We start from the raw sequence: 25900 nt of genomic DNA on the forward strand, positions 1-25900 counted from the left end.
ATTACAACCTTTTGTGTAACAAAGCATTTCTTTGTTGAACTTGAGTTCTCTCAGATTCTCGTGTGATATTATTAAAAGAAAATTAATAGTGTATGTTAACACAGTGGTTTGTACTTATCTATGACTTGCAATCACACGAATTGCAAAATGGCTTACCTAAGTTCTTTCAGAAGATCTGTAATAGCTTTTCACTCATTTTTTATCTCAATGTAAACCGAAATATTTTCGAGATCCTTTCCTACTTATGAATTCTTGTGCAGATGAGAAGACCACTGGCAGTATTGTGATGTGCAGATGTAAATCTTCTGTAACGATTCTTAACAATTAAAATAACTATCTGCAGAATAGCAGCCAACAATTATTTTAAAGATATAGTTTGTCATATGTTAAAGTATGTCTGTTACGATTTGGATGAAAAAATTATCAGACTGTATGTTAAATGACCTAATGGCATATGTATACTGAATGGATGGTCTTTGATTTACATCCATGAGAAACATTAACCCCACTAGAACACTATCAATGAATTCAAATAAATCTTGAAAAATTCCTCTTTCTACTATTAATGAGTCAAATAGTATACTATTAGTTCCTTTTTATTGAATATGATGCAATCCGGTTGTTGGTTGTGATCATTCATTCTTTGACCAACATTATTTCTTCCAGAGCACCTATCAAATATTGTTATCTGTGTTTAGAAATGCCATAAATATCTCTCATTTCTTACTCAATGCTTGCAAAAAATTTTGAAGGAATGTGTAATTAACATCATATTTCGAACTACTTCCTTGAAACTGAAATTGTGATTCATCAAATTCTAATTCACCATGTTGTTATAAACAATATGAGACTATATTCTGAAGTGGATAGTTTCCTCAAAAGACTTATAAAATGAGTTTAGAAAAAAGGATTTAAAAAGTGTATAATATAATCTTTCTGACTAATTGCTCTGAGTTAATGATGTATCAGGTGCCTTAGGAAGAATAGTGCTTATTATACCATGATATCTCTTTAATATTTCGTGGAACACCATCATATTCATATCAACATTTTTTAAAGAACTTATAATTTTCTCAACATTATAGAGTTGAAAATGACTGAATTTTATGGTAAGTCACTTTTTAACAGTCTTACTTGTTTTTTTGTGTTCCAGTAGTTGGTAGGCAACAACACAACATTTGCATTTTTACAGTCTGATAAAGTATATGGTAGTCATTTGTTAATACACGAAGCAGATTCAGAAGGATGTAGGTTGCAGTAAGTACTGGGAGATGAAGAAGTCTCAGGACTGAAGACCACAACAACACAGTCATTTGTTGCCACTTTTCTCCAGACTCTTTGGAATTAGTTTCATCTATGAAAATTTGGTTTATTGAGGCATCTGCAATCAGTTATTGTAGACACATTTACCTCTTTTCTCGAAGTTGCAAGGAACTTAACGTTCTCTTGCTTGATGTGTATATCGAGCATGGCACAGTCTATGCCTTTGGAGTAAACCAAGTATCTGACTCGAGTTTTCCATTTCGCTTAAATGAGCCAATCAAGATTAGGTGTACCATTAATGTCAGAGATACCGAAATTCTTTGAAATTCAGTGAGCAAATTTGTCATCGTATTTTTTCCAATTTTTCGGAGGTCCAAGCTGGTGATCAGAACTCAAGCTAGTGACATAATTTTGTTACAAGTCCACAATCCTTTCTTAGTGCATCTGGCATAAACGATATAAGGACTGACCAGAAAGTAATGCACCGCATTTTTTTCCCTACCAAAAACAATGCTACAAATGCGAAACGATACTTGTGTACTATTTGAAGTCTCCTGAGTGAGTGCGTCAAGTTTCTGTCACTTCCAACAGATAGTGTAGCTGCAGGAAAGTTTCAAATGGCGTCCGTAAGTGATGTATGTTAAAAGCAAAGTGCCATCATTGAATTTCTCACTGCAGTGAAAGAAACTCTGAGGAATACTCACAAACGCTTTTGCAAAGTCTAAGGAGCACCTACTGTCAACAGAAGTACAGTTATTCGCTGGGCATGGAGGATGAGGTCTTCAGAACGCAGTTCGGCCGAGCTCCACGATTTGCATTGGTCAGGGAGACATCTACGGCTGTCGCACCTGACAGCCCTGACCTAGCCCCCTCGGACTTTCTCTTGTTTGGGCCATTAAAGGATACCATTTCTGGAAGACATTTTGAGGACGATGAGGAGGTGATTCACACACTGAAGCACTGCCTTCGCCACCAGGACAAGGATTGGTACCGATAGGGCATATATGCCCTTGTTTCGCGCTGGAGGAATGCCGTAGAACTGGATGGAGATTACGTGGAAAAATACGATGTGTAAGTAAAACACCATTCTTTCGTTTGTGTAATTCTCATTACGATCAGTAAAGAACAGTTGAAGAAAAAATTGGTGTATTAGTTTCTGGGCAACCCTCGTAACACTTTACAGTGCTTAAAGTTTAGTAAATCCTAAGCTGATTGACCACTTCAATATGTCAAATAATTTTCTTAGGTGAGTATAATGCATGTATCATGTAAGTTTTCTTTCCATTTTGTACCATTTTCCAACTTTTTCACCAGTAAGAAAAAAATATACATAACTAGGCTTTTCAGTGGAAGTGTGTCACAATGAATTTAACTCATTGTAGGTTTTTAAAGTTCTTCTTACGTTTTAGGTATCGCTCTCAGTTATTAATAAACACTGGCTTCCTGAACAGAGCCCCTGAACTATGAGATCATTAACGTGGGATTCTGTTCACAAATGAATTTGAACAGATACATAGAAGGATATAAGATAAACCTAAAACGCTGGATGCAAGGCTGTACGCTAACTGGTGATGATTTTGAACAGAGATTTCTTTTTGTTATTAATTAAAGTCTTACGCACAAAGAGAAGGTATTGTGAATTTTATCATAGTTGTCACCATCTAGTAATTCAAACTGAAAATGAGCATTTGGCGATAAAAATCTGCACATATAGATCCATGAATATTGTCCGTGTGAAAAAGGGAACTTTCACATTGCGAGTCTTTGATATTTGAAGTCGCTTCACGCTGGACATCAATGGATTGGAAGAAAATGTCATTGTCAAATAGAGGGTTGTTTGCACTGGATGAAATGTCAATACAGTCGCTGAGCCCAGTACCAAACGATGAGTGTGAATGTTGCCTTTTGAAATGCATTGTGAAATGTTATTTCATTCCATTCACCGACGTGCAGTGTGAATCGACCGAAAAGCAACGATGTTATCATAACTTCTGAATTGCGGCACAGAGTTAAGGCCGATTCAGACGTGACAGAACGGATCAAACTTTAACATCAAAACATCCTACAGTGCATTTCATATGGTGACATTCACATAGGCAGTCTAAGGCACGGATGCCGCCGTCAAGGTTTTTCGATAAGAAAATGTTGACGTTTATTTTGGAGCGGTGGATGGTGCTGGGGGGGGGGGGGGGCCTGTCACAGCCCGCTAGCATCGGAAGTTAACTTTTTTCGCCACGCTTCCTTATGATATCGTAATGATTTTGTGCTTTTAAATCTTCTTAGGCTTTATTTTATTATTCAGCTTTCCTTTAAAAATTACAAACTTTCCGTGACGGCTTAGATATTTTTTCAATTGAGTGTTCTTCCACAAGACGTGCCAGATCTGTGAAAACGAAAAATTGTTTAGGATTTACAATAACTAAATATAGCTGATGCCTACACTATGTATAAATAAGAATTTAAATTGATGAAGCGATTTTCAGTAAGTAACTTTTCATTAAGCGGAAATGGTAACTCTACTGAAAGAGAAAAATACAACGGTCCCTCTCGTTTCGTTGACTAGTATATCAGTATATTCCTTAGCTTTCGTTTACTTTCAGTGAGAGCATGCCGTAAGTTTTTTGAGCACTTGTGGCTTGTATTTGTTCTCATGTTTTACGCATTACAATTCACATTATGATTATCTTGTTTACGCGTCGAGGAGAGAACTCGCTGCCGCATCTCAGTGATTGCTATACTGCCGGGATCACTGATCGCGACTAGTAACCAAAGATGTTAAAACCATAGTATCATGCGCTGTGAAGTCTTGATGTTTATTATTACTGTACCGTGGTGTTTTTGAAGTTTGTGAGTGATGTCCTTAGAACAGACAGCTTGTGAAGGTTAGAAAAATATGATATTTTCTTTAGAGTTTACGTTTACTTTTTCCATCTGCTACAAATACTTCTAAGCTTTCTTCCACGAAAAGAATAGCACCATACTCATTATTATCAAGTAATGTGTTCAGCGTGCTTGCGTGACATTTGCAGTGTGTTTATACTTTGTAAGTGTTTATTAACATATCGTGTTATTAATAGACCTGAAAGCGTTTGAGCGGCGATTGACGGAGGTTATTGCTTGCCTTCAGCCGTCCACCATACGATGGAGAAGTATGTATAATTATCACTATTTTGCATTCCTTGGATTTGCACTACACATAACGTTTTTGCGTATGCAACTGATTTTTATTTCAGTCCTGCTGGCAGTGATATCCGTTTGCACAGCAGTGGGTGCATGGCACTGGCTAACGGACCCCGTCACAGCATCTGTGTCGTTTATGCAGTCTTTGTGGAATCATCCGTTCTTTACGCTTGCTAGCATTTCATTAGGTATGTGATTTCTACGACCAATGTGTCTCAGTTCGACGTGGTTACAGATAAATCAATCGTACTCAGAAATTGTGGATCAAGCTTAAAAAGTAGAGGCTTCGTATGTTCCCAACAGACAATGTTGTCACCTTCTCTCCCCGTCTCCCTCCCCCACTTACCCTCCCCCGGCCATACTAAAAAAGGTGCATATTGTTAATCCGTGTGATCCAAAGGTATGTTTTGTAAGCATATGGTTTTTATAAATTTGTTACATGTTTGAGGTTAAAATCATTAGATCTTTTTTGCTAAAAAATCAAAAATAACAATTTTAGGTATGAAATGGGATATATTTCACTTTGTGGAAAACTTAATTAAATCTCTCTCTTTAAAGAAAAAAAATTATAAATTTATTTTTAGTTTTGACTGCTCTGTGCTAGAGTATATAGTATTACCTCTCCTCTTCCTCTCTGCTGAAATCTGATTGTGGTGACAGAGATATCTGTAGAGTAGCCCAAGGTGCTTGTGACTCGGCAAATCCAATGAATGTGAAAGCCAAATTTTCTGTGGTGACAGATTGACCTGCAGTGTAGCTTTTTTTTCCATATTTAAATGCACTTTCCATATTAGAAACTGAAAGTGCTAAGTGGACATGTCTCAGAGCATTTTAACTTTTATTTCTTTACATATAACAGACATAAACTATAAGACATGAAAGGGGTCAGGTCCTATTTAACTTTTACCGTGCTTTGTTGATGGGAATATTATGCTCAGATTGAATGGCACCTTCAATGGAAACACTGAAGATACTGATACCACCTATCTGCTTTGACCCATGACAAATATCAAATCCTAATATTTGTAAAATGTGCACTGTATCACTGAAATGCTCAGAAGCAGTAATATAGAAGCGACCTGAAAAAAAAAATGCAGACTGTCTCTGGAGCTTATACAGTTGATTAATTATCTTATATTTTCGTGTTAGAACACTCACAAAAGCGTTTGCATGTTTTGCAAGTGGTGACGTTGAGTTTCCCATTGTATTGTTACCAATTGAAGCATGTCACAGTCTGCTGACAACTAAGGGCTTGTCAAAACTCATTAATGCTTTTGTGACTCCTGTTGTGAGGAAATAAAAGAAGAAAATAATTGTCACAGTTCTGATCAGTCTCTTTTTGTCCCCATTCATGACATCACACCTCACCACATTATTGTCACCTCTAAAAGTAATGTCTTAATTCCATGCATAATTTGAACGATTAATTCTAGGGGTCGACAGAAGCGTCCGATCCAACACGTCGGCTTTGACCCGTGACGTAAGGGTGTTGTTGTGTGTGACGTCATGACGGCGCGGAGTTTGGTTTGAGTGTGGCTGTCTTCAGTTCCGTTTTATCTTATTTTATTTACTTTTCTGGTCTGTTCGTTCTATCTCGTGAGTTTTTTTTTTTTTTAATTTAAAAACACTTATTACTTATTTTAATTATATGTTTCCTCGAATTTCTGTTTTAGTTTATTATATTTATCTTTCTGATCTGTTCGTTCTATCCCGTGAGATTTGTTTTTAAAAAGACAAAAAACACTAATCAGCTACTGAAGCATCTTTATCTTCTATGGGTTGCAGGGGTTACGACCCTTGGGGAGGTGGGTGGGTATTCATGCATGGCTGTCTTCACTTACACGTTGTAGCTACGCAAGGCGTCTAAATTTGTTTATATTTAGTTTGCCCCCCCCCCCCCCACCCAAAACACCCCATTTCCCGCGCTTGTCCAGTTAGTGTCATTAGGCTTCTTGTGGAAAGTGTGTGTGTTTGTTTTTGTTTCCGCCATATTTGTGACGTCATGGGTCAAAGCAGACGGGTAGGATCGGACGCTTCCGTATTTCCAATTCTAGTGATGTGGACTGAGTCATTTTACATTCACATTAGTACACATTCCGATGTAAATACAGCTACTTGTTGACAATTTGCAACCTGTTGTTTCTCTTTTTTTTTGGTGGGGGGGGGGGAGGAAATACAGAGGAATAGGAGAGAGAAAGAATTGTCAAGGAGAAAGGAGAAACTTATTCATTTTGTTTGAAATTTAACTTTGCCATCAGTCAGACAATTTGTATCATTGGGTATGTGTCAGTAATTTTTGTGGCAGCATTGTGCATACCTTTTCATGCTAAAGACAATCTTAATATGGAGTAATGAATGTAATTTTTTCTTTTTGTTTTGTGATCATGTGCATCTTTTTTCCTTTTGAACTGCTGCGGATCATTTACGATAGACCTCTTGAAAGAATAAATATACTATGAAGCAGTGGTCAAATTCCTAACTTCTTAAACAGATGCCTACAATATGATTGTGGGTGAACACCGCATATTATTCTTACAGCACATTTTAGAGCAGCACAGACTTCCATTCTTAAAGACGAGCTACCCCAGATTCCATATGACAGTAGTGAATAAAAATATGTCGATGTACTGATTTGTCTCTCCCAAAATTTACAATGATCTGAAGTGCAAATGTGGCTGAACTAATTTGTTTAGGATTTCCAGTTTTTTTTTTTTCCTCTCGTTCAAATTCTCATCCGTATGGACACCTATAAATTTTTGATGTTTTTATCTTAGTTATTATTTCTTCATCATGCGTTACACTAATTATTTGTGTAGTACCTCTAGATGTACAAAACTGAACATGTGTCTTTTTTAAATTGAGAGTGAGGCCATTTGCAGAAAAACCATGCAATAATACTTCTAAGAATGATATGTACCATTTCTTCTCTTGCTGTATGGATGTTTAGATTGATTACAATACTGTAGTGGAGTCAGCCTAAGAAGATTCTTGACAGCTAGAAGCTCTGTTGCCACCTTGCAGCTCCATAGCCCTGTTGGGTGCAGGTGTAAATGATAATCTATGTAGCTGTGGTGTTGGCATTGCAATAGAGACATTTACAAAATTGTGTTACATGACTGCTTGAGATAGGCCCATGAAGTCATGGTGCTCAGCCCACTGGAACTGTCAAGGATCCTCTTAGGTCAGCTTGACTATGTCATCTTCAAAAGAATGACTTTGCTTGTCGTACATGAGATGGAAGATTGTTTACGTATATGAGAAACAACAGTGGACCTTGATTGAGCCTTGTGAAACCCTATGAGTGATTTATCTCCAGTCAGAAGAGTTTTCCCTGCTTATATTGATTGAATTATTAAGGGCGCCTATTAGCATTCTTTAGGGTAGTTATGACATCCATTTGTTAGCTATACCATAAATTCCATAAAATACCACGTCATCTAGAGAAAATTGTGATTCATACAAATGCCTTAGATAGATCACAGAAAATACCAACTGGTCCTCTTCTGTCATTTAATGCTTCCAAAATTTGGTGAATGAATGTGTCAATGGCATTCTCAGTTAAGCAGCTCCTCTGAACTCAAAACTGTGTTGTTTTTTTTAAGATACTATTGTTGCTCAAGTGGAATAATATTCTAGAATACATCACCTTCTCTGAAATTTTGTAGAATGATGTCAGTAGTGAAACCGGCTGATAGTTACAGACATCTATTACTTTTCTTTTAGAGGGGATCAACAGTGGCATATATCACTCTCTTTTGGAAAGTGGTCAGAGGTGCTGGTGCATGACATATTTCAGAAAACACAGTGGTTATTATAAGGGAACAAGTCTTTAGTATTCTGTTCAGAACACTATCAAATCCAAATGAGCTTGTATATTTGACAGAATATATAATTTTCTCAGTTGCATAAGGAGAAATGGGTGAGACATCCATATGATTCAGTTTTTAGAGTTGGTTTTTCAACATGCTACTGTGATTTTTCTCTTAAACTGTTTATGTATTTTCTTCTATATTTAAGAAATGGTTATTAAACATACCTGCCTCCTATGACTGATCATTTAGAGCCCTTCCACTTAAATCATTGCCGGCCGCGGTGGTCTAGCGGTTCTAGGCGCTCAGTCAGGAACCGCGCGACTGCTACGGTCGCAGGTTCGAATCCTGCCTCGGGCATGGATGTATGTGATGTCCTTAGGTTAGTTAGGTTTAAGTAGTTCTAAGTTCTAGGGGACATATGACCACAGATGTTGAGTCCCATAGTGCTCAGAGCCATTTGAACCATTTTTGAACTTAAATCATTATTGATAATATCTTATCTTCTGTGACTTGTTGTCCTCTCTCTCCTTTCACTACATTCTATGGATACTTAAATAGCTGTCAAAATTACTTATTTCTAAAATAGTGTGCTTTTCTTTGATTTTTACTAACTTTTCTTAGTAATTATGAGTAGTTTTTTCCAGTGTGCAATTACTGAAGTGATCATGACAACAGATGCATTTCCCTTTTCCTTTCACAATATTCTTTGATGCATCTAGTGATCCATGACTTTTTTCATGACTGCTTTTAGTGTCCTTTTTGATTAGCTTATATGGAAAACTGTTTTGAGATGCTATGAGTTTATCATGGACTATATTAAATTTTATGTCAGCATTTAGTTTCTTATAAATTTCATCAGAGGCTGTATCTTGTAAAAGATTCTTAAAAACATTTTTCCAGGTGTCATTAATTATTCTGATTTCCACTGAGGAGTATCTGTAGTAAGGCATTATAAATAAACTAAGAGAAGTTCTAGCAGAATATAAATAAAGGAGACCACTGACTGAATAGCAGAGGCATTGATTTGTTGACAGGCACACAAGAAACTGATAAGACTTTGATGGCCTGCAGAAAAAAAAATCCTTTAATGAGCTATAGTGCTCGCCTCCCTCCACACACACCCCTGTACACCTACAAGACTAGTATGTGCCAGCTGGACACACAGTGTGTTTGTGTGTGTGTGGGGGGGGGGGGGGGGGCAGTTGCTGATGTGTAGATAGGTGGCAAAGTTTTGCTTGTTGACAACTCACTGCTTCTGCTATCTGGTGCGTGGTATCCTACACATCAAAATTATTTACATTCCGTAAGGCTCCATCTAATTGTCCATCATAATCAAAGACAGCATTTGTTATTGGGTATACAGTTACTGTTTGCTTTGAGCTTCATCAAAGAAAACATTGTCAGTTCGTCCTACTGTCTTTTATCAACCCTTGTTGGAAATTCAATTACTTACACCAAATTGTAGAATCCAAATAAGGGTTCTAAATCATTCTTTTATGTCATAATCATTTACAAAATCTCCACTGAAATCATCAAAGACTATTTACTGCTCACTGCTGTCTGACAGATGGTATGGTAAGGACTCTGTGTGCCACATAAATAATACAATATTTTCCAGTGGCACTCTGTCTACAGTTACAATGAAAAGTGAATTATTTTTAAGTATTCATTCACACACACACTCACACACACACCACCACCACCACCATCACAAAACACCACACCACACACTTCTGTGCGCAGATCACTATAAAATCTACTTGTGTCTGGTATGAACTTGTATTCTGTCCTAATATATGCAACGCCTCCTCTTTTTCCCATATTAGTTTTGCACGAATAAGCTACTGTGGTGTAATCTTTTATATTTAACTTCTTTAATACTGTTGTTATGTTGCGCTTGCAAAGGCATAGGACGTCTTACCCCTTTAAGGGCTTTAAAATTATCCAGACAGACAAAAAGTTCTTCTGGTTATTATTTAGTACCCTAATATTCTGATGAAATAACCTAACCTTACTTTTCTGTGCATTTCTTAGCATTTTATGGTGCTTTTCAGGGTTTTAACCTCATTCTCAGGCATCAAGAGATTCAACTAACTCATAATCATTCTTAATTTACTTCAATACCATTGTATTGTGTGTTTCAATTTTACTCTGAAAAGTCAGATTTCTTATTGATATCTTTTCCTCCTTCCATAACTGTTTTTAACTGTGGTGGGAAATTTTTTAATAAACTTCAGTGTAACTCAAGATCAAATTAATGAAAATTTTGATTTTCAAGTTTCAAAATATTTATCTTTGTATATTAAATAAATTGAAGGAAGTGTATGCTAGTATGTATACTGATTAGCTGCATTAGTTATATACCAGACTAGTAACTGGCTGAGAAAAGCGAGTAATATCGTCATTCGTGCACCAATTGTGCCATAAATAAGTTTTTGTTATTAATCTGTGGAATGATAGTCACTTTGAAAAGGCTTGGAAGCTGGCAGACTTATTATTATTATTCCTGTTGAGCTAACATACAACAGCACTATTATCTCACTGAATTTTGATTCAGTTTGTGGTTACTTTATTTTTATTTATCACTTTTGCTGTTTGCATCATCTCTCTGCCAGCTTGGAAGAATTACTAGCCCCCCCCCCTCCCCCCTCCCCTGCGGTTTAGGGGTTAGGATAGGCCCGCAGTATTCCTGCCTGTCATAAGAGGTGACTAAAAGGAGTCTCAAACGTTTCGGCCTATACGTGATGGTCCCCTCTCGTGTTTGACCTCCATATTTCTGAATTCTTCTGAAGAGCGAGCCAATTGGCGAAGGGCGCCTTACATGGTGCATTGTGTCTGTCGTGCATTGAGACCTTTTGCCAACTTTCTCGTTGTCGCATTGCCATCCCGCTCATTCTCCATCTCTTGAGCGAGGATACATTCCTGGGTGAGATTTCCACCATGCGCTGTGCAGTGTTGCTTTTTGTGGAGACGACGACCATGGACTTCCTTGCACCTAATATCCAGCACGGTAGCCAGTCCATTGCGGTGGGGCCGCCAAGTACCCTGTTGGTTGTAGCCCCCTGACGACACAAGGAGCGCTCTGCTGATGGCTGTGCCGTATGCCAAGGAGTAGATGCCTATCTCCCTGGGGCATCAAGACTCCCGGCAGTGGCTATCCTGCCAGGTGGCCCTTGCTAAGGCTGGGTGGTGCCCGTGGGGAGGGCCCTTGGTTGTAGTGGGTGGCATCGGGCAGATGACCCACAATGAAGTGTGGTACATCATCTCTTGCTGGTGGCGAGCTGCCAGCAGTCTCTAAGCGTTCTCAGGCTCAATTCAACGCTCAGAAATATGATCACAAATTGTTCCTTTGCCTGGCCACACCGTGGGAGGAGTGTAAGTCTCAGGATGGCAGTGACAGTTATTCGCCCTGGTTCCTAGTTTGTACAAGAGCTGATGGAGAGTCTGTCATGTCAACAAAGCCTCAATTCTTCATAGAGCATTTAGAGGACAAGTTTGGGGAGGTGGAGGTCTTGTCCAAAACGAGCTCTTGGTCAGTATTGATAAAAACAGCGTCCTCTGCCCAGTCACGAAGGTTACTTGCTTGTGACAAGTAGGGGGATGTTTCAGTTACCACCACACCCCATAAGAGTTTAAATATGGTCCACGGTATTATTTTCCATAGGGACCTTCTTTTGCAGTCTGATGATGAGCTGCATGCCAAATTAGAGCGTCGAGGTGTTCATTTTTTTCAGTGCATTCATCGGGGTCCAAAAGATAATCAGATTGCTACCGGTGCCTTCATCTTGGCCTTCGAGGGCGATACATTACCGGAGAAGGTCAAGGTGATGGTCTACTGCTGTGATGTCAAGCCCTATATCCCTCCCCCGATGCGGTGCTTTAAGTGCTGGAAGTTTGGCCATATGTCTTCCCGCTGTACTTCCAGCCTCACATGTCGAGATTGCGGACGCCCATCACATCCCAATACTCCATGTGCCCCGCCTCCCATCTGTGTCAACTGCGGAGAGCATCATTCACCTTGCTCGCCAGACTGCAGGATCTTACAGAAAGAGTGGAAAATCATGGAATGTAAGACCCTAGACCGACTGACCTATACTGAGGCTAAGAGGAAGTATGAACGACTCCATTCTGTGCGAATGACTTCCTCATATGCCACCACTATGACAACTGTGATAGCCCCATGAGTTCAGCGAATTCCAGTCGGCTCACTGAGCCATACAACTCCGCATGCCCCCTTGCCAATGGAGGACACTACCCACACTGTTGCTCCTGCGCCACCTACTTTGGGACCAACTAACCCTCCCCCCCACCCCCCCCTCACCTATCAGGGACATCCGTCCCCTCTTCCAAGTTGGAGAAGTGTCCAACTTCTTCAGCTCCTCTCACTCGTAAGGGGTCCCTTGGGTCCCTCCCTTTCCAGGTTTCCACAAGTGGGAAGGATGATGCCTGGCAGTGGCATAAGTGCCCACAAGCAGCTGGTCGTAGGGCTTCGCGATCCTCCTCCGTCCCGGAGACTGAATCAGTGAAGCCCTCACAGGCAGAGAAACCCAAAGAGCAGCAAGAAAAGCCCAAGAAGAACTTGCGGTGGCACCCACCCCACCGCAGCCTACAAGCTCTGTCTCTGAGGGTGAGGTAGAGATTCTGGCGTCCGCCGAGGACCTAGGTCTCACCGGACTCTCAGACACAATGGCTGTCACTCGCACAGGTACTCAGTCGGTGGCAGCAGGTGACCTAGTGGCGTAATCTGTCTCCTCGGTCCCTTCACGCCTTTCTTGGCCATGGACAATGTCATCCTCCAGTGGAACTGCATCGGTTTTTTCCACAATCTTGCTGAGCTCTGACAACTTTTCAGCCTTCACCCTTTCCTCTGCATTGCTCTTCAGGAAACGTGGTTTCCGGCGATGCGAACCCCCACCCTCCGTGACTATCGGGGTTATTATAAGAACCGGGCAGCTTATGAGAGGGTATCTGGTCGTGTATGCATCTACGTCCTTCACTCCCTTTACAGCGAGTCTGTCCCTCTACAAACACCTTTAGAGGCTGTCGCTGTTTGGGTGTGGATGCCTCAGGCTGTTACTGTTTGCAGTCTCTATCTTCCACCGGATGGTTATGTTCCACAGCATGTCCTGGCTGGTCTGATAGCCCAATTGCCACCACCTTTTCTGTTACTGAACGACTTCAATGCCCATAACCCTCTCTGTGGGGTGGATCAGTGGCTACAGGCCGAGGCAGCATCATTGAGCAAGTACTGGCACAGCTCGACCTTCCTCCTTTAAATAATGGTGCCTTCACACATTTCAGTGTGGCACATGGCACGTACGCAGCCATCGATCTTTCGATCTGCAGCCCTATCCTATTACCATCTGCCCAATGGGGTGTGCATGACGACTTGTGCGGTAGTGACCACTTTCCAATCTTTCTGTCACTGCTACAGCGTCACTCTTCTGGGCGCCCCTGCAGATGGGCTATGAATAAGGTTGACTGGTACTTGTTCACCTCCATTGCCACTATTGAGCCTCTTTCCAATGACGCCATTGATGCGGTGGTTCACTTGGTCACCACCGGCATCGTTACTACCGCAGAATCTGCCATTCCCTGTTCTTCTGGGTCCCATTGGCGGAGGACTGTGCCTTGGTGGTTGCGCGAGATCGCTGAGGCAATTAAAGATCGCAGGTGAGCACACTAGTGTCATAAGCGGCAACCCTCATTGGAACATCTCGTCGCCTTTAAACGGCTCCGTGCACGAGCCCACTGCCTCATTCACCAACACAAGCAGGAGTGCTGGGAAAGGTTTGTCTCCACCATTGGCCTCTGTACCTCTCCATTGCAGGTTTGGGCCAAGATTAGGCGACTCTATGGCTATCAGACCCCCGTCAGCGTACCTGTGCTTTCACTGAATGGAGCAGTCTGTACTGACTCCGACACAATTGCAAACCGCTTAGTGGAGTGTTTTGCTCAGAGTTCTGCTTCTGCAAATTACCCACTGGCGTTACACTCCCTAAAAGAGCGGTTGGAATGTCAGAGCCCTTCATTTCACACGCGCCACCCCGAATCATACAGTGCTCCGTTCAGTGAGTGGGAATTCCAAAGTGCCCTAGCTGCTTGCCCTGATGCGGCTCCCGGGCCAGATTGCATCCACTGTCAGATGCTCAAACACCTTTCCGTGGACTGCCAGTTACGCCTCCGAGACCTTTTCAATCGTATCTGGGTTGAGGGTGAGTTCCCAGCACAATGGTGGGAAAACGTTGTAATCCCTGTGTTGAAACCTGGCAAGAACCCACTGGAGGTGGAGAGCTGCCGCCCCATTAGCCTCACCAACGTTCTTTGCAAGTTGCTCGAACGCATGGTGAGCCGGAGGTTGAGTTGGCTACTTGAGTCTCAGGGCCTTCTGACTCCGTGTCAGGGTGGTTTCCGTAAGGGCTGCTCTGCCGCCGATAATCTGGTGTGCCTGGAGTCCGCCGTCTGTGCGGCCTTTGCCCGCCATCAGCATCTGGTCGCCGTCTTTTTTTGACATGCGGAAGGCATACGACACGACATGGCGACATCACATCCTCTCTACTTTTCATGGTTGGGGTCTTCGGGGTCCGCTCCCGATTTTCATACAAAATTTTCTGTCGCCTCATTCCTTCCGTGTGCAAGTTGCGGCCTCCCATAGTTCCTCCATAGTTCAGGAGAATGGGGTACCGCAAGGATCTGTCTTAAGTGTCTGCCTCTTTTTGATTGCAATGAATGGGCATGCTGCTGTCTCATCTTCCTTGTATGCTGACTACTTCTGCCTATACTATAGCTCCACTGGCATTGCAGCTGCTGAACGGCAGCTGCAGGGCACTATCCGAAAGGTGCAGTCTTGGGCTGTAGTGCGTGGCTTCCAGTTTTCGGCTGCCAAGACCTGCGTTATGCATTTCTGCCAGCGACGCACTGTTCACCCTGAGCAACGGCTTTATCTTGATGGCGTTGCTTTATCTTGATGGCGAACCTCTTGCTGTGGTGGAGACGCATCAGTTCTTGGGGTTGGTTTTCGATACCCGGTTGACTTGGCTGCCTCATATTCGGCAGCTTAAACAAATGTGCTGGTGGCATCTTAATGCTCTTCGTTGTTTGAGTCACACCAGCTGGGGTGCTGATCGGTCTACCCTTCTACGGCTGTACCAGGCATTAATTCAGTTCCGTCTAGATTAGGGGAGCCTGTCTTATGGTTCGGCATCCCCTTCTGCATTGTGGTTGCTGGACCCCATCCTTCAGAGCAGGATCTGACTTGCCAGTGGAGCTTTCCGGACAAGCCCTGTCAACAGCATACTTATGGAGGCAGGTGTCCCTCCATTGCGGTTCCAGCCGCAATGATTACTGGCCACTTATGCTACACACATTAGTAGCTTGCCCGGGCATCCCAGTTATCGTCTCCTGTTCCTTCAGGCGGTCGTCCATCTTCCGGAACGGCGGCCCGGGTCAGGGTGTACGATCAGTTTGTGTCGGAGCTCTTCTCTCTGGGCTTGAGGTTTTCCCTCTTCCACCTCTTTTCCGGGCCCCTCTGCATGTACCCCCCATGGTGTGTGCCCCGCCCATGCCTTCGGCTCGATTTGGCACAGGGCCCGAAAGACTCAGTCCCTCCTGAGGCCCTCAACCGCCACTTTCTTTCAATCCTTGCCGTGTTTAAAGTCTCTGACATTGTCTATACTGACGGTTTGATGGTTGCTGGTCATGTCGGTTGTGCTCTTACTCTAGGGCATCATTATGAACAAAGCTCATTGCCAGCTGGCTGCAGTGTTTTCATTGCCGAGCTGGTCGCCATCTCTTGCGCCCTAGAGTATATCCGCTCCTGCTCAGGTGAGTCCTTCGTTATCTGTAGTAACTCCCTGAGTGGTTTACGAGCTATCGACCAGTGTTTCCCTCGATCTCGTCTGGTGATGGCTATCCAGGAGTCCCTCCATACTCTTGCCCGTTGCGGCCGCTCCATGGTCTTTGTGTGGACCCCGGGTCATGTAGCATCCCGGGAAATGAATGTGTTGACACACTGGCCAAAGAGGCTATTGGTGCCCCAGCCTTGGAGATTGGCCTTTCGGAGAGTGACCTCAGGTCAGTTTTGCAGCAGAAGGTACTTCACACCTGGGGTGAAGAATGGCACACCCTTCCTTCACCCAACAAACTTCAGGCTAACAGGGAGGCTACCGGTGTGTGGCGCTCTTCCTTGCTGGTCTCTCACAAGGACTCTGTTGTCCTCTGCCAGCTGCACATTGGCGACACCTGGATAACGCACAGCTATTTATTACGCCACGAGGATCCACCTTTATGTCGCTTTGAGTCAGCTTTGACTGTGGTCCACATCTTGTTGGACTGCCCGCTTTTAACTCCGCTCAGGCAGACGTTTGCACTGCCTGATACTCTTCTTGCACTTTTATCAGATGACATTGCGATGGCAGATTTAGTTTTGAGTTTTATTCATGCAGGGTTTTTTTATTGCTTGATCTAAGTGTTTGTCCTTTTTTTGTGTTGAGTCTGGCATTTGGCCTACAATTTTAGACTGGGGTTTTTAGTGTGTTTCTTGGTTGTTGGCTTTTCCTTTTTTTTGTTTCTATGATCGGCCAACCACTGTCTCACTCGGTGTGATTTTAATTCCTTTTGTCTGGTCTCTGTCTTTGTCTTTCTTGTCCTGTGTCGTCTCTTGTCATCTCCATTGTTTGTTTTTATTCCTTGTGGTGGTTTCAAGTTCATGGAAAAAGGGACTGATGGCTCTAGTAGTCTGGTCTCTTCAATCCCACAAACCAATCCAACCAATTACTAGGCTTATAGTATAAAACTTAAGGTTTGTGTGTATAATTTAAAGCTGTCCTCAGTCAAATTTTAATTTGAAGACCACAGTGCATTACTAGGATCAGTGTATCAGGTCAACAGTGTTTCTAAACCTAGTGCTACCCAGGGCCAGGTGACAGAGACATGAGATGACTGTGTAAATATTTCGTCAAGGAAGGCTCTGTGGCTATAGTAGGAGAATTGTGCAGTAGGATTTTCAGAGGCCATGAGTACATTGTAAGAGTATGAGCTGGAACACAGGGTATCAAGCTCTCAGTTTTGCATTTGTACTTATTCTGAGCTGCCATTATTATCTTCATTTGAATTCTCATTTCAGGAGAGTTAATTCTGAGTTGAAAGGGCTGCTTATACCTGGGCAAGGGTCATACATTCTTAAAGTTCCTTTTGATTATTTCGAGTACTTGGGATCGTACTAGGTATGTCCTCCACCTGAATGGGAAAGACAAATCTCTCTCATTAATTTCTTTGATATAAATCTCTCAACTACCATCAATATCATTTCTTTGAATTTAAGCCGAATCGGGTCTGCATTTACATAGTTAGTTTAGGAGTAGTGGAACTCTCTCTTAGGAAGGCGTTGATCAGATTTTTTTTCTGCATTCTTAAATAGTTTATTTTTGGTGAATTTGGTTGTTATGGTGTTCGGTATTGTGACAATGATCTTGTCACCAACCCCTGTATACTGCATGATGCTCCCTATTTGCTTATGCTTATTTTTTGCTACATTTTTGTCATTATACTGGAGTACTGAGTAGATGAATCATCAAACTGATTTGATGTAATCTGTCTCCCTTATCATGTGACACATTAGTATAGATATGTTAAGTGTTACATGAATTAGTTTAGTGTATCACTTATGTATAGCAGAAGTGGGGAATGAAGGAGTAGCCACATTCACCAGGAGTTGCCATACATATATTAACATAGACATTAACAAATGTTGCATAGAGCAGCATCAGGGAGCATGTGTAGAAGTGGCATTTCAACAATACGGAAATGATATTGCCACTCACCACGTACAGGAGACAGTAATACACAAGCGCAATGAAAAATAATGCTCGATATGCTAACAGACTAAGTCCTTAATCAGACATAGAAAGCTCATGCACATTCACTCACTCACTGTCTCATTCTAATAGTCTCCCAAATAATAAATTTACTCATTAATGAATTGTGCAGGAACCACCTGCCTGGAGAGGGTAGAGGTAGTAGTTTTTATTTTTATTTTGTAATGATAGTTCATAATTCTTTGCTACAACCATGGATGCTTGACTGACCACCCACAGTCTCTCATGCCGTCATCATTAGATGATGACCTGTAAATGTTCTCACAGTAAGGAGTGCTGAATGAGGGATACCTTCAGTGAACTTCATTCAACCTCCTTGGCCAGTGGGGTAGTGTAAGAGGGTCAAGTGGTGCCTTGGGTGCAGACCTGCAGGGGCAGAGTGAAGAGATGTCACTTGCTCAGCAGCACCTGAACAGCTAACAAGCTCCTCTCTGGCTCTCCCAAACCTCCCATTAAGTTTTGGTCTTAGTGGCCATCTCTTCACTTCCCTATGTGCCACCAGTGTATCTCTTTTTTCGCGGTTCAGAGTTTGGCATTTCACATCTTTGTCACTGATTTGACCATCCTGACCTGGGTGTCCACTTCCAGACCACTGATGCCTCTATGTACAGAAATTTGTCATAAATAATACATCATTTTATAATATCAACAACACAGTTAATGGGTTGCCAGCAAATAATAAAAATTTAAGTACTGACGAAGTGCCATTTGAAAGAAGCTTCAGTCAACATGTGTGTGTTGATCCCTGTTGGGTCTTTTCATGAAACACGGAAGAGAAAGTTTAGAGAACAGGTATTTGCAGCTGACTGCAGAGTGATTCTACTGCTGCCAACTTACATTTACTGGGAAGACCACAAAGACAAGACGAGAAATTTGGACATACAGAGAGTCATTTTTCACTTGTTCCATTTGAATGTAGAATAGGAAGGGAGAGACTAGTATTGGTACAACGTACTGTCCGCTTCGCCATACAACATACGGTGATTTTCAAGGTATTTATGTAGGTGTAAATATGTAAGCCCAAGGGATTTATTGGTGATCAGATCCTTTTGCTACTTTGACAAATTTATTAATAAAACCATCTGTTTAATAATATCAAATAACCAGCAGAGAGCCATGGTGGTGGCCAAATATTTATTTAGGTACAAAGGTACAAAGCCCTTGACTTTGTCTGATGTACAATATGACTTACCCGTACCCCACAGCGTGTGGCCTCGTGCTTAATGTTTATGATGTCATATCTCCTGAACTGTGAGTTGTACAGTAGTATAATTTTGATGGTATGTTCAGCAGTGTATGTGGATAGTGTCAGCAAAATGTGTTGCGAATAGATGTAGTAAGAATGAAGTAACTGATTTTAATCTCATGCAAAGTGCAGGTGTTTTTTATGCACATCAATATTTATAATGTCACATCTCTTCAGTTGTGTGTCTTACAATGAAGTAATATTGAAGGTATATTCAGCAACATATGTGGATAGTGCCTGCGAAATTTATTGCGAATAGAGTTAGTTGCAAAGAAGTAATAAATTCAAATGTCATTCATGATGCACCAGTTTTTGATGCATCTCATTGTTAATGATATCATACCTCCTGAACCACATGTTTTACAATGATATAATTTTGCAGATAACATTCAGTGCTGTATGTGCATACTGTGTGCAAAATGTGTCGTAAGTACAGTACTTAGTGAAGAAGTAATAAATTATAACGTTTTGTCTTGTGTAGTACATTTATTGTGTGAACAGTGTAAAAGAAGTAATTGATAAACTTTTTTCCTTTCATCATTTTGTGGGAGGTGTCAGTGAGAAAAAATTTTGTAAAGGTTTGAAATCGTATGTAAAGTTTATTGCGAGTCACTAAGGGCTCTCATTCTCAAATACTGGGTGAACAAAGTCTGGAAACACATGCATGCAGCCTATGCTTCATTTTCATTTCTGCCCTCCACTTCTTTGATAGGTAGGGTTCTTACCCCCACAGCGATTGTTGCCTGACGGTAAGGTATAGTTCATCAAGATTGCTTGCAATTGGTCCAGTGGTTTAGGAGGAGATGTGAAACATAGGAGGAGATGTGAAACACACATACACATACACACACACACACACACACACACACACACACACACACACACACACACACACACACCAAATCCACTTTTATAATATATATGGATGTATTATATATACATCTGACTTCTGCTCTCTTCATTGCAGCAATGTGGCCTGGTCAGTAAGTGTTGCAAAATTATCTTATGGATTGTAGTGTATGTACATTTGAATGTCTGTGCTAAAGTTGGTATGAATTTTGTAAAGATTCCCCCCCCCCCCTCCCCCTCATGTGTACTTCATTGCCCCTCATTTTGAATAGCATCTGTAGAGGGGACATACACATATATATTCTTTTGTAAATTTTTTTGTCATAACATTTTGAACATGCATCCTGATTATTGATCTATGGAACAAAAAATATGTCTACTGTTACCTACTGGGCACAGGCCTATTAAAGGTACAAAGCCCTTGACTTTGTCTGATGTACAATATGACTTACCAAGCCAGTTACATGTTAACCAGCAGTGTAAAGTAGATTTCGAACTACAGTGTAACTTGGTGTATTTCATTTACGTAATTCATTCCCAGAAGTGAAAGAAGAGATATGCAAAAGAAAAAAAAATTAGTAATGAATCTCAGACTTCTGTATTTTTGATCTAACTTTTACACTCACACAGCCACCGGTAGAATTACCAGTTAGACTTGCATGTCTAACCCTCCCCCTTGCCTTTTTCATAGTGGATTTATGATGTATGTATGTACATTATATGCATCAAAATACTCAACAGAGATTTTTTGCAAAACAACTTCTGTGAATTTACCTGGTAATTTTAGTCATTCATGATGGAAAGTATGTTGTATGTGTCTTGAACATGGACACTCAGCTATGCTATAGGTCAGTTTTTTATTACAACCTTCATTTCATATTCATAATCTTTGGCTCTTGCCATCTTACAACCAAATTTTCACCTTTCGAGCTAAGCTAGACCTCAGGCTACACTATGGATTCGTCTCACTGCAACCAAGACTGTAATGGTTGAGAGGCACATAAATTGGTTGAATCATTGATAAGCTTTCATATGAATCATTCCTCTGAACTAACAAAATATACTTGTAGCTAAAGACTGACCAACAACAATGTAATGGGACTGCAGTTTCACTAGAGTGAGGGTTGTTATCAGTGACTGGAGTAAGTGAGGGGAGAAACGAAGCAAGGAGTGGGGGAGAGATGGTTGGAGGCAAGGGTGACTGATGGCTGAGAGGAAGGGGCAGTAAGAGCATGTTTTAGAATGAGTGAAGAAGTGTGTGGAGGCATGGGGACAGGTGGAGGTGGGCATGGGATATGGCTAGTGGGGATAGGTGCCAAGAGGATTGTAGGATTGAAAAGTATATTTACGTATTTCAGAGAAGTTCGCACTGGGAGAGAGGGGTGGGAAATCCAGGTATCATGGATTGTTAAACAGCCATGGGGATGTTGTGCTTAGAAGTATTTTCTCCTATTGAGTAGTCAGCTCAACAGTTACCCAATGTTTGATGGTGGCCATTCATTCATGTGGATGGTCGGTTGGTGGTCATGCCCACAGGAAAGGCTGTGCAGAAGTTACGGCAGAGTTGATATATGATATGACTAGCTTCACAGCTGTTCCTGCCTCTAATAGAATAGGATGTGCCTGTAACCAGATGAATAGGACAGTTCTTGCACCTGGATCTTCCACAGTCGGCAAGTGATTGTCATTGGGTATGGGATAAGTTTGGTCCAGGGTTACCTCTGAGTCTGTAAATGTCGAGCGTCTTACCCACAATCCTTCGCGTCTCTTCAAAAGTGGTATTTCATGCTAACACAGACTAAAAAATGTTGTGGTCAATATGTTTGCCACAGCTACTCTCAAACCATTGCCAGAGGACATACCCTGCACAAGCCATCTCTCATCTCACCCCCCTCCCTTTTCGTCCTCCCAAAATACCATTTTCTTTGAATTACATAGGTGTCCTTATAATAAATCCTTGAAACTGATAATCCTCCTGACCTCAAACTCTGGCAACCTGTGTCCCACACTCATTCTCATCAGTACCATCTTGCCCCCCATTTCACTCATTTTATACCCTCCCCCTGCACTCTATAATCTCTTTCTTCCTCCATTCTGTGTCCAATCATTTAATACACCCTTCTCTCTGTGGTCCCCTTATTCCTCTGCTCCATCTCTCCCACCTCATCCGCTCCTCCACATTACTGTGCATCGCACAAAACTCCTTTGCCTGCACCAGTGCGAGATCACAGATTTCCATACCCCAGCCATCCTTGCCTCTAACTCTCCCTCTGACTCCCCCCCCCCCCCTTTCTCCCCGACCCATCTTTTGTCCTCTCTCCTACTCCTTCCAATATAACCTCTCTCCCTAGTCAAACTGCAATGCCAATGCAATGTAGTTGGCTAGGATGATGCAGCCATGGGGGTGTATATGGATTGAAATAACTTGTGGGAATGCAAGCCAGGTAATGTCTTTGGCATACAGTGGCTGATGTGTGTGTGCCCCATCTGAATTCCTGCAAGTTATATGAATATTTGATATGCTAGGAGAAACCAAGTTTGACATCAATGTGTGTATTCTGTTATCTCTGAAGGAGGATTTATATGAAACTTAGCTTTTATGGGAATATTGACCACCCAACACCTCAAGTATATGGTGAGTTGTTACCATTATTACTTTCATTGTTCATATTCCATCAATGACTTTGCATTATCACATATAAATAAATTTGAAATATAAGTTGCCAGAACTATAATTTAATTTTACTTTTAGTGAAAAAATGTTACGTAGAACAACATACTGAGAGGAAAAAGTTATCATCATATGATGAAAACTGTTTTTCAAAGAATGAGAAGTTTGACAGTAGAGCAAGCAGACATGTCAGCACACTATATGTTGAGTAATTATTTAACATTTTCTTTCTCAAGTTAACATTTGCATGACGGAGGTGTGAAGCACTTTCAAAAATTAGTTTCTTACCTGAATAGTTTTACCTGATAAATATACTTTTAAAATTCTTTGTGAAACATTTCTTTTGCCTGTGTATCAAAGCTCAATCAGTATCATTTTTAAAAGTGACAGTAAGTGTCTCAAAAGTGATCAGCTCTGTGTAGTTACATTTAAATGCCCTACTGAAAAATCATAATCTGTTTTATGAAATGTGCAATATAAAAAAAATGAAGGATGAGACAAAAGTGCAAATTATCTAATCTAGCAGGGAAGCAATTTTTTTATATTTTAATCTAAATAAAATAAATTTTATGGCAGTGCAGTTAATTATGTTATTCATCCTTATATTTTTTGTGCTAAACATTATTAAATCACACATAATTATGGGATATACTTACATTTGTTTTTGTTTCTGTTTTCAGTGATTCTGTTTTTCCTCGGCATCCATAAACGAGTGATTGCCCCATCCATTATAACAGCAAGGACTAGAGCAGTTTTGGGAGATTTTAATATGTCATGTGATGACACGGGGAAACTAATTCTAAAACCTCGGCCAACAGCTACTTGACTAGTTCCTATCGACAAAGACTGTTCTCACAGTGTTGGTGTTTTTTAGATGTGTAAAGTGATTCCCCCCCTGCTGTTGCCACTTGAAATGACTATACAAAATTGTAAATATTGCCTTTTAAAATAGATATAAACATAAGGACTGTGATTTTAGAAATATAATTTTGTGAAGGTTTTATGTTCCTTTTCATTCTGTAAACCAGAATTAATTTCAGCGTGACTCATCTGATATTTAATTCATGTCCAGAGAAAGAATACATATACCAAATCAAATTGTAATAGTCATTTTTTGTGTTTTTCCTGTCCAGCAAAGAAACCATTTATTTGAAGAAGGTGTAGTGTGCAGTGACAAAACAGTGAATGATTGTCTTATTTATTTTTTATTTATTTATAACATAGTACATATAACTCACTGTAAAATGGAGTGTGCGTCTAGTTAATATTTTTATCTCCCTTTAGTTAGAAATCAAACATTTTTCCAGAAATGTTCAAAGATCGAGTTACATCAATGTTTCTGCTACGAAACATTAGAGGAATGTTCATTGCATTTGTATGGAAATGACATTTTCAAACAAAAAGACAACAAACACAGCCAAATCAGTTTTCACAATTCTCATTATTTTTAATTTTTTTATATTAATTTATCAAACTTTTGTACTTCACCTGTAAAAAAGTTATTTAAATGTATTAGTTTTAATTTCTATCAACAAAAATAATAAATTTGAAAATCTAATTGGATAGACAAAAATCCAGCCAACAAGCGGCAGCAGGAGCAAACACATACAAAAGTTAAGGAAATGCAAGCTTTCAGAGCCAGTGGTTCCTTCTTCTGGCAGAAGGGCTGAAAGGGAAGGAAGAAGAATGAAGGAAGAGAACTGGCAAGATTTAGGAAATGGGTGAATTATGGAAAAGTCACCCAAAACAACAGGTCTGGGCAGGCTTACCGGACGGGATGAGAAGTCTTTTCTTCTCATCCCGTCCAGTACGTCATCACTGACCTGGGGTTCTGGGTGACTATTCCATATCCTCCCCATTTCCTAAACCTTGCCTGTCCTCTTCCTTCGTCCTTCTTTCTTCCCTTTCAGCCCTTCTGCCAGAAGAAGGAACCACTGGCTCTGAAAGCTTGCATTTCCATAACTTTTGTACATGTTTGCTCCTGCCAGTGCTTGATGAGTAATTTTAATTTATGATTCATAGTAGCAATAAATCGAAGCAAATTGTGTTTACTGCTAAAGCATACAAAGCTCCTTTAGTCGCATTCCAGCAGCATTCTGCATATTCATTTTTATTCACAAATATTTTTGGGTGGTGTCATGTAGGATTTATGTGGAAATGCTTCTCTCCACCATATACAATTTTGCACTCTGCTGATATTTCTGTAAACGATATTCAGAATAGTATATCTTTGCACTCTTAGTTTCTAAAGTATACATAGTGAAAACGTGCTTTGTCAAATGATTTTCTAAACATAAAATTTCTCTCCAGTTATTCTGTAGCCACCCTTACCACTGCTTCCTCGCTATCATCACTCTGCAATTCTTTTGCAGCCTCTAAATGACAATATCCATGGTATGCCTCATCCTCACTACACAGAAAATCACTGTCATCGAGTACACTAAGTAACTGTTCCTCTGTCAATTTAACACTTTTTCTGCTCCTTTTCACATTGGAAGGTCAAGGTGTTGGTTCATTAGCCGCCATTACCAACAATATAAGTTCGATATCTGACCATACAAAACAAAAGTTCACATGCTTTGATGCTAGCTTAGATGCTACAACTAAACTGAGTAATCTGACAGTGAGCGCGGACACTTATAAGCGTCAGCCGCACTGGCTCGTGGCTTGTTGTGACACTTATAAGCGTCAGCCACAGCGAAAGTGTTAACCTACAAGCCGTGGAAAATAGGCTCCGAAATTGTTTGGAAGGAAGTATTACCGGATCTCAAAATATGCATGTAAATAATACACAGGCTACAGTGAACAAACTACAATCTGTTGGTATTTATCCACAAATTGTCACGAGTCCCACAGCAGGTACCAGTGACAATTGAAGAGTTCAAAATGTAAACATACCCACAACTCCAACATCTGAGCAATTACCAACCGGAGTTACAGTTTATGTAGACAACATGTTAATAGCCACACCCACTCGATTAGAACATATCAGGCTGATTGAACA

General features: G+C 40.9%; 1 protein-coding gene across 1 annotated transcript; it reads left to right on the plus strand.

Annotated features, from left to right (window-relative positions):
• Nucleotides 1–4003: 4003 nt before the first annotated feature.
• Nucleotides 4004–23994, plus strand: LOC124606113 (nuclear envelope phosphatase-regulatory subunit 1). The gene is made up of 4 exons (XM_047138076.1): nucleotides 4004–4145; nucleotides 4341–4412; nucleotides 4497–4631; nucleotides 23577–23994. The coding sequence occupies exons 1-4, from the start codon at nucleotides 4118–4120 to the stop codon at nucleotides 23720–23722; spliced, it is 381 nt and encodes a 126-aa protein (XP_046994032.1). The 5' UTR covers nucleotides 4004–4117; the 3' UTR covers nucleotides 23723–23994.
• The last annotated feature ends 1906 nt before the right edge of the window (nucleotides 23995–25900 follow it).

This window comes from Schistocerca americana, chromosome 3, assembly GCF_021461395.2.
Source record: "Schistocerca americana isolate TAMUIC-IGC-003095 chromosome 3, iqSchAmer2.1, whole genome shotgun sequence".
In the NCBI taxonomy this organism is placed as follows: domain Eukaryota; kingdom Metazoa; phylum Arthropoda; class Insecta; order Orthoptera; family Acrididae; genus Schistocerca; species Schistocerca americana.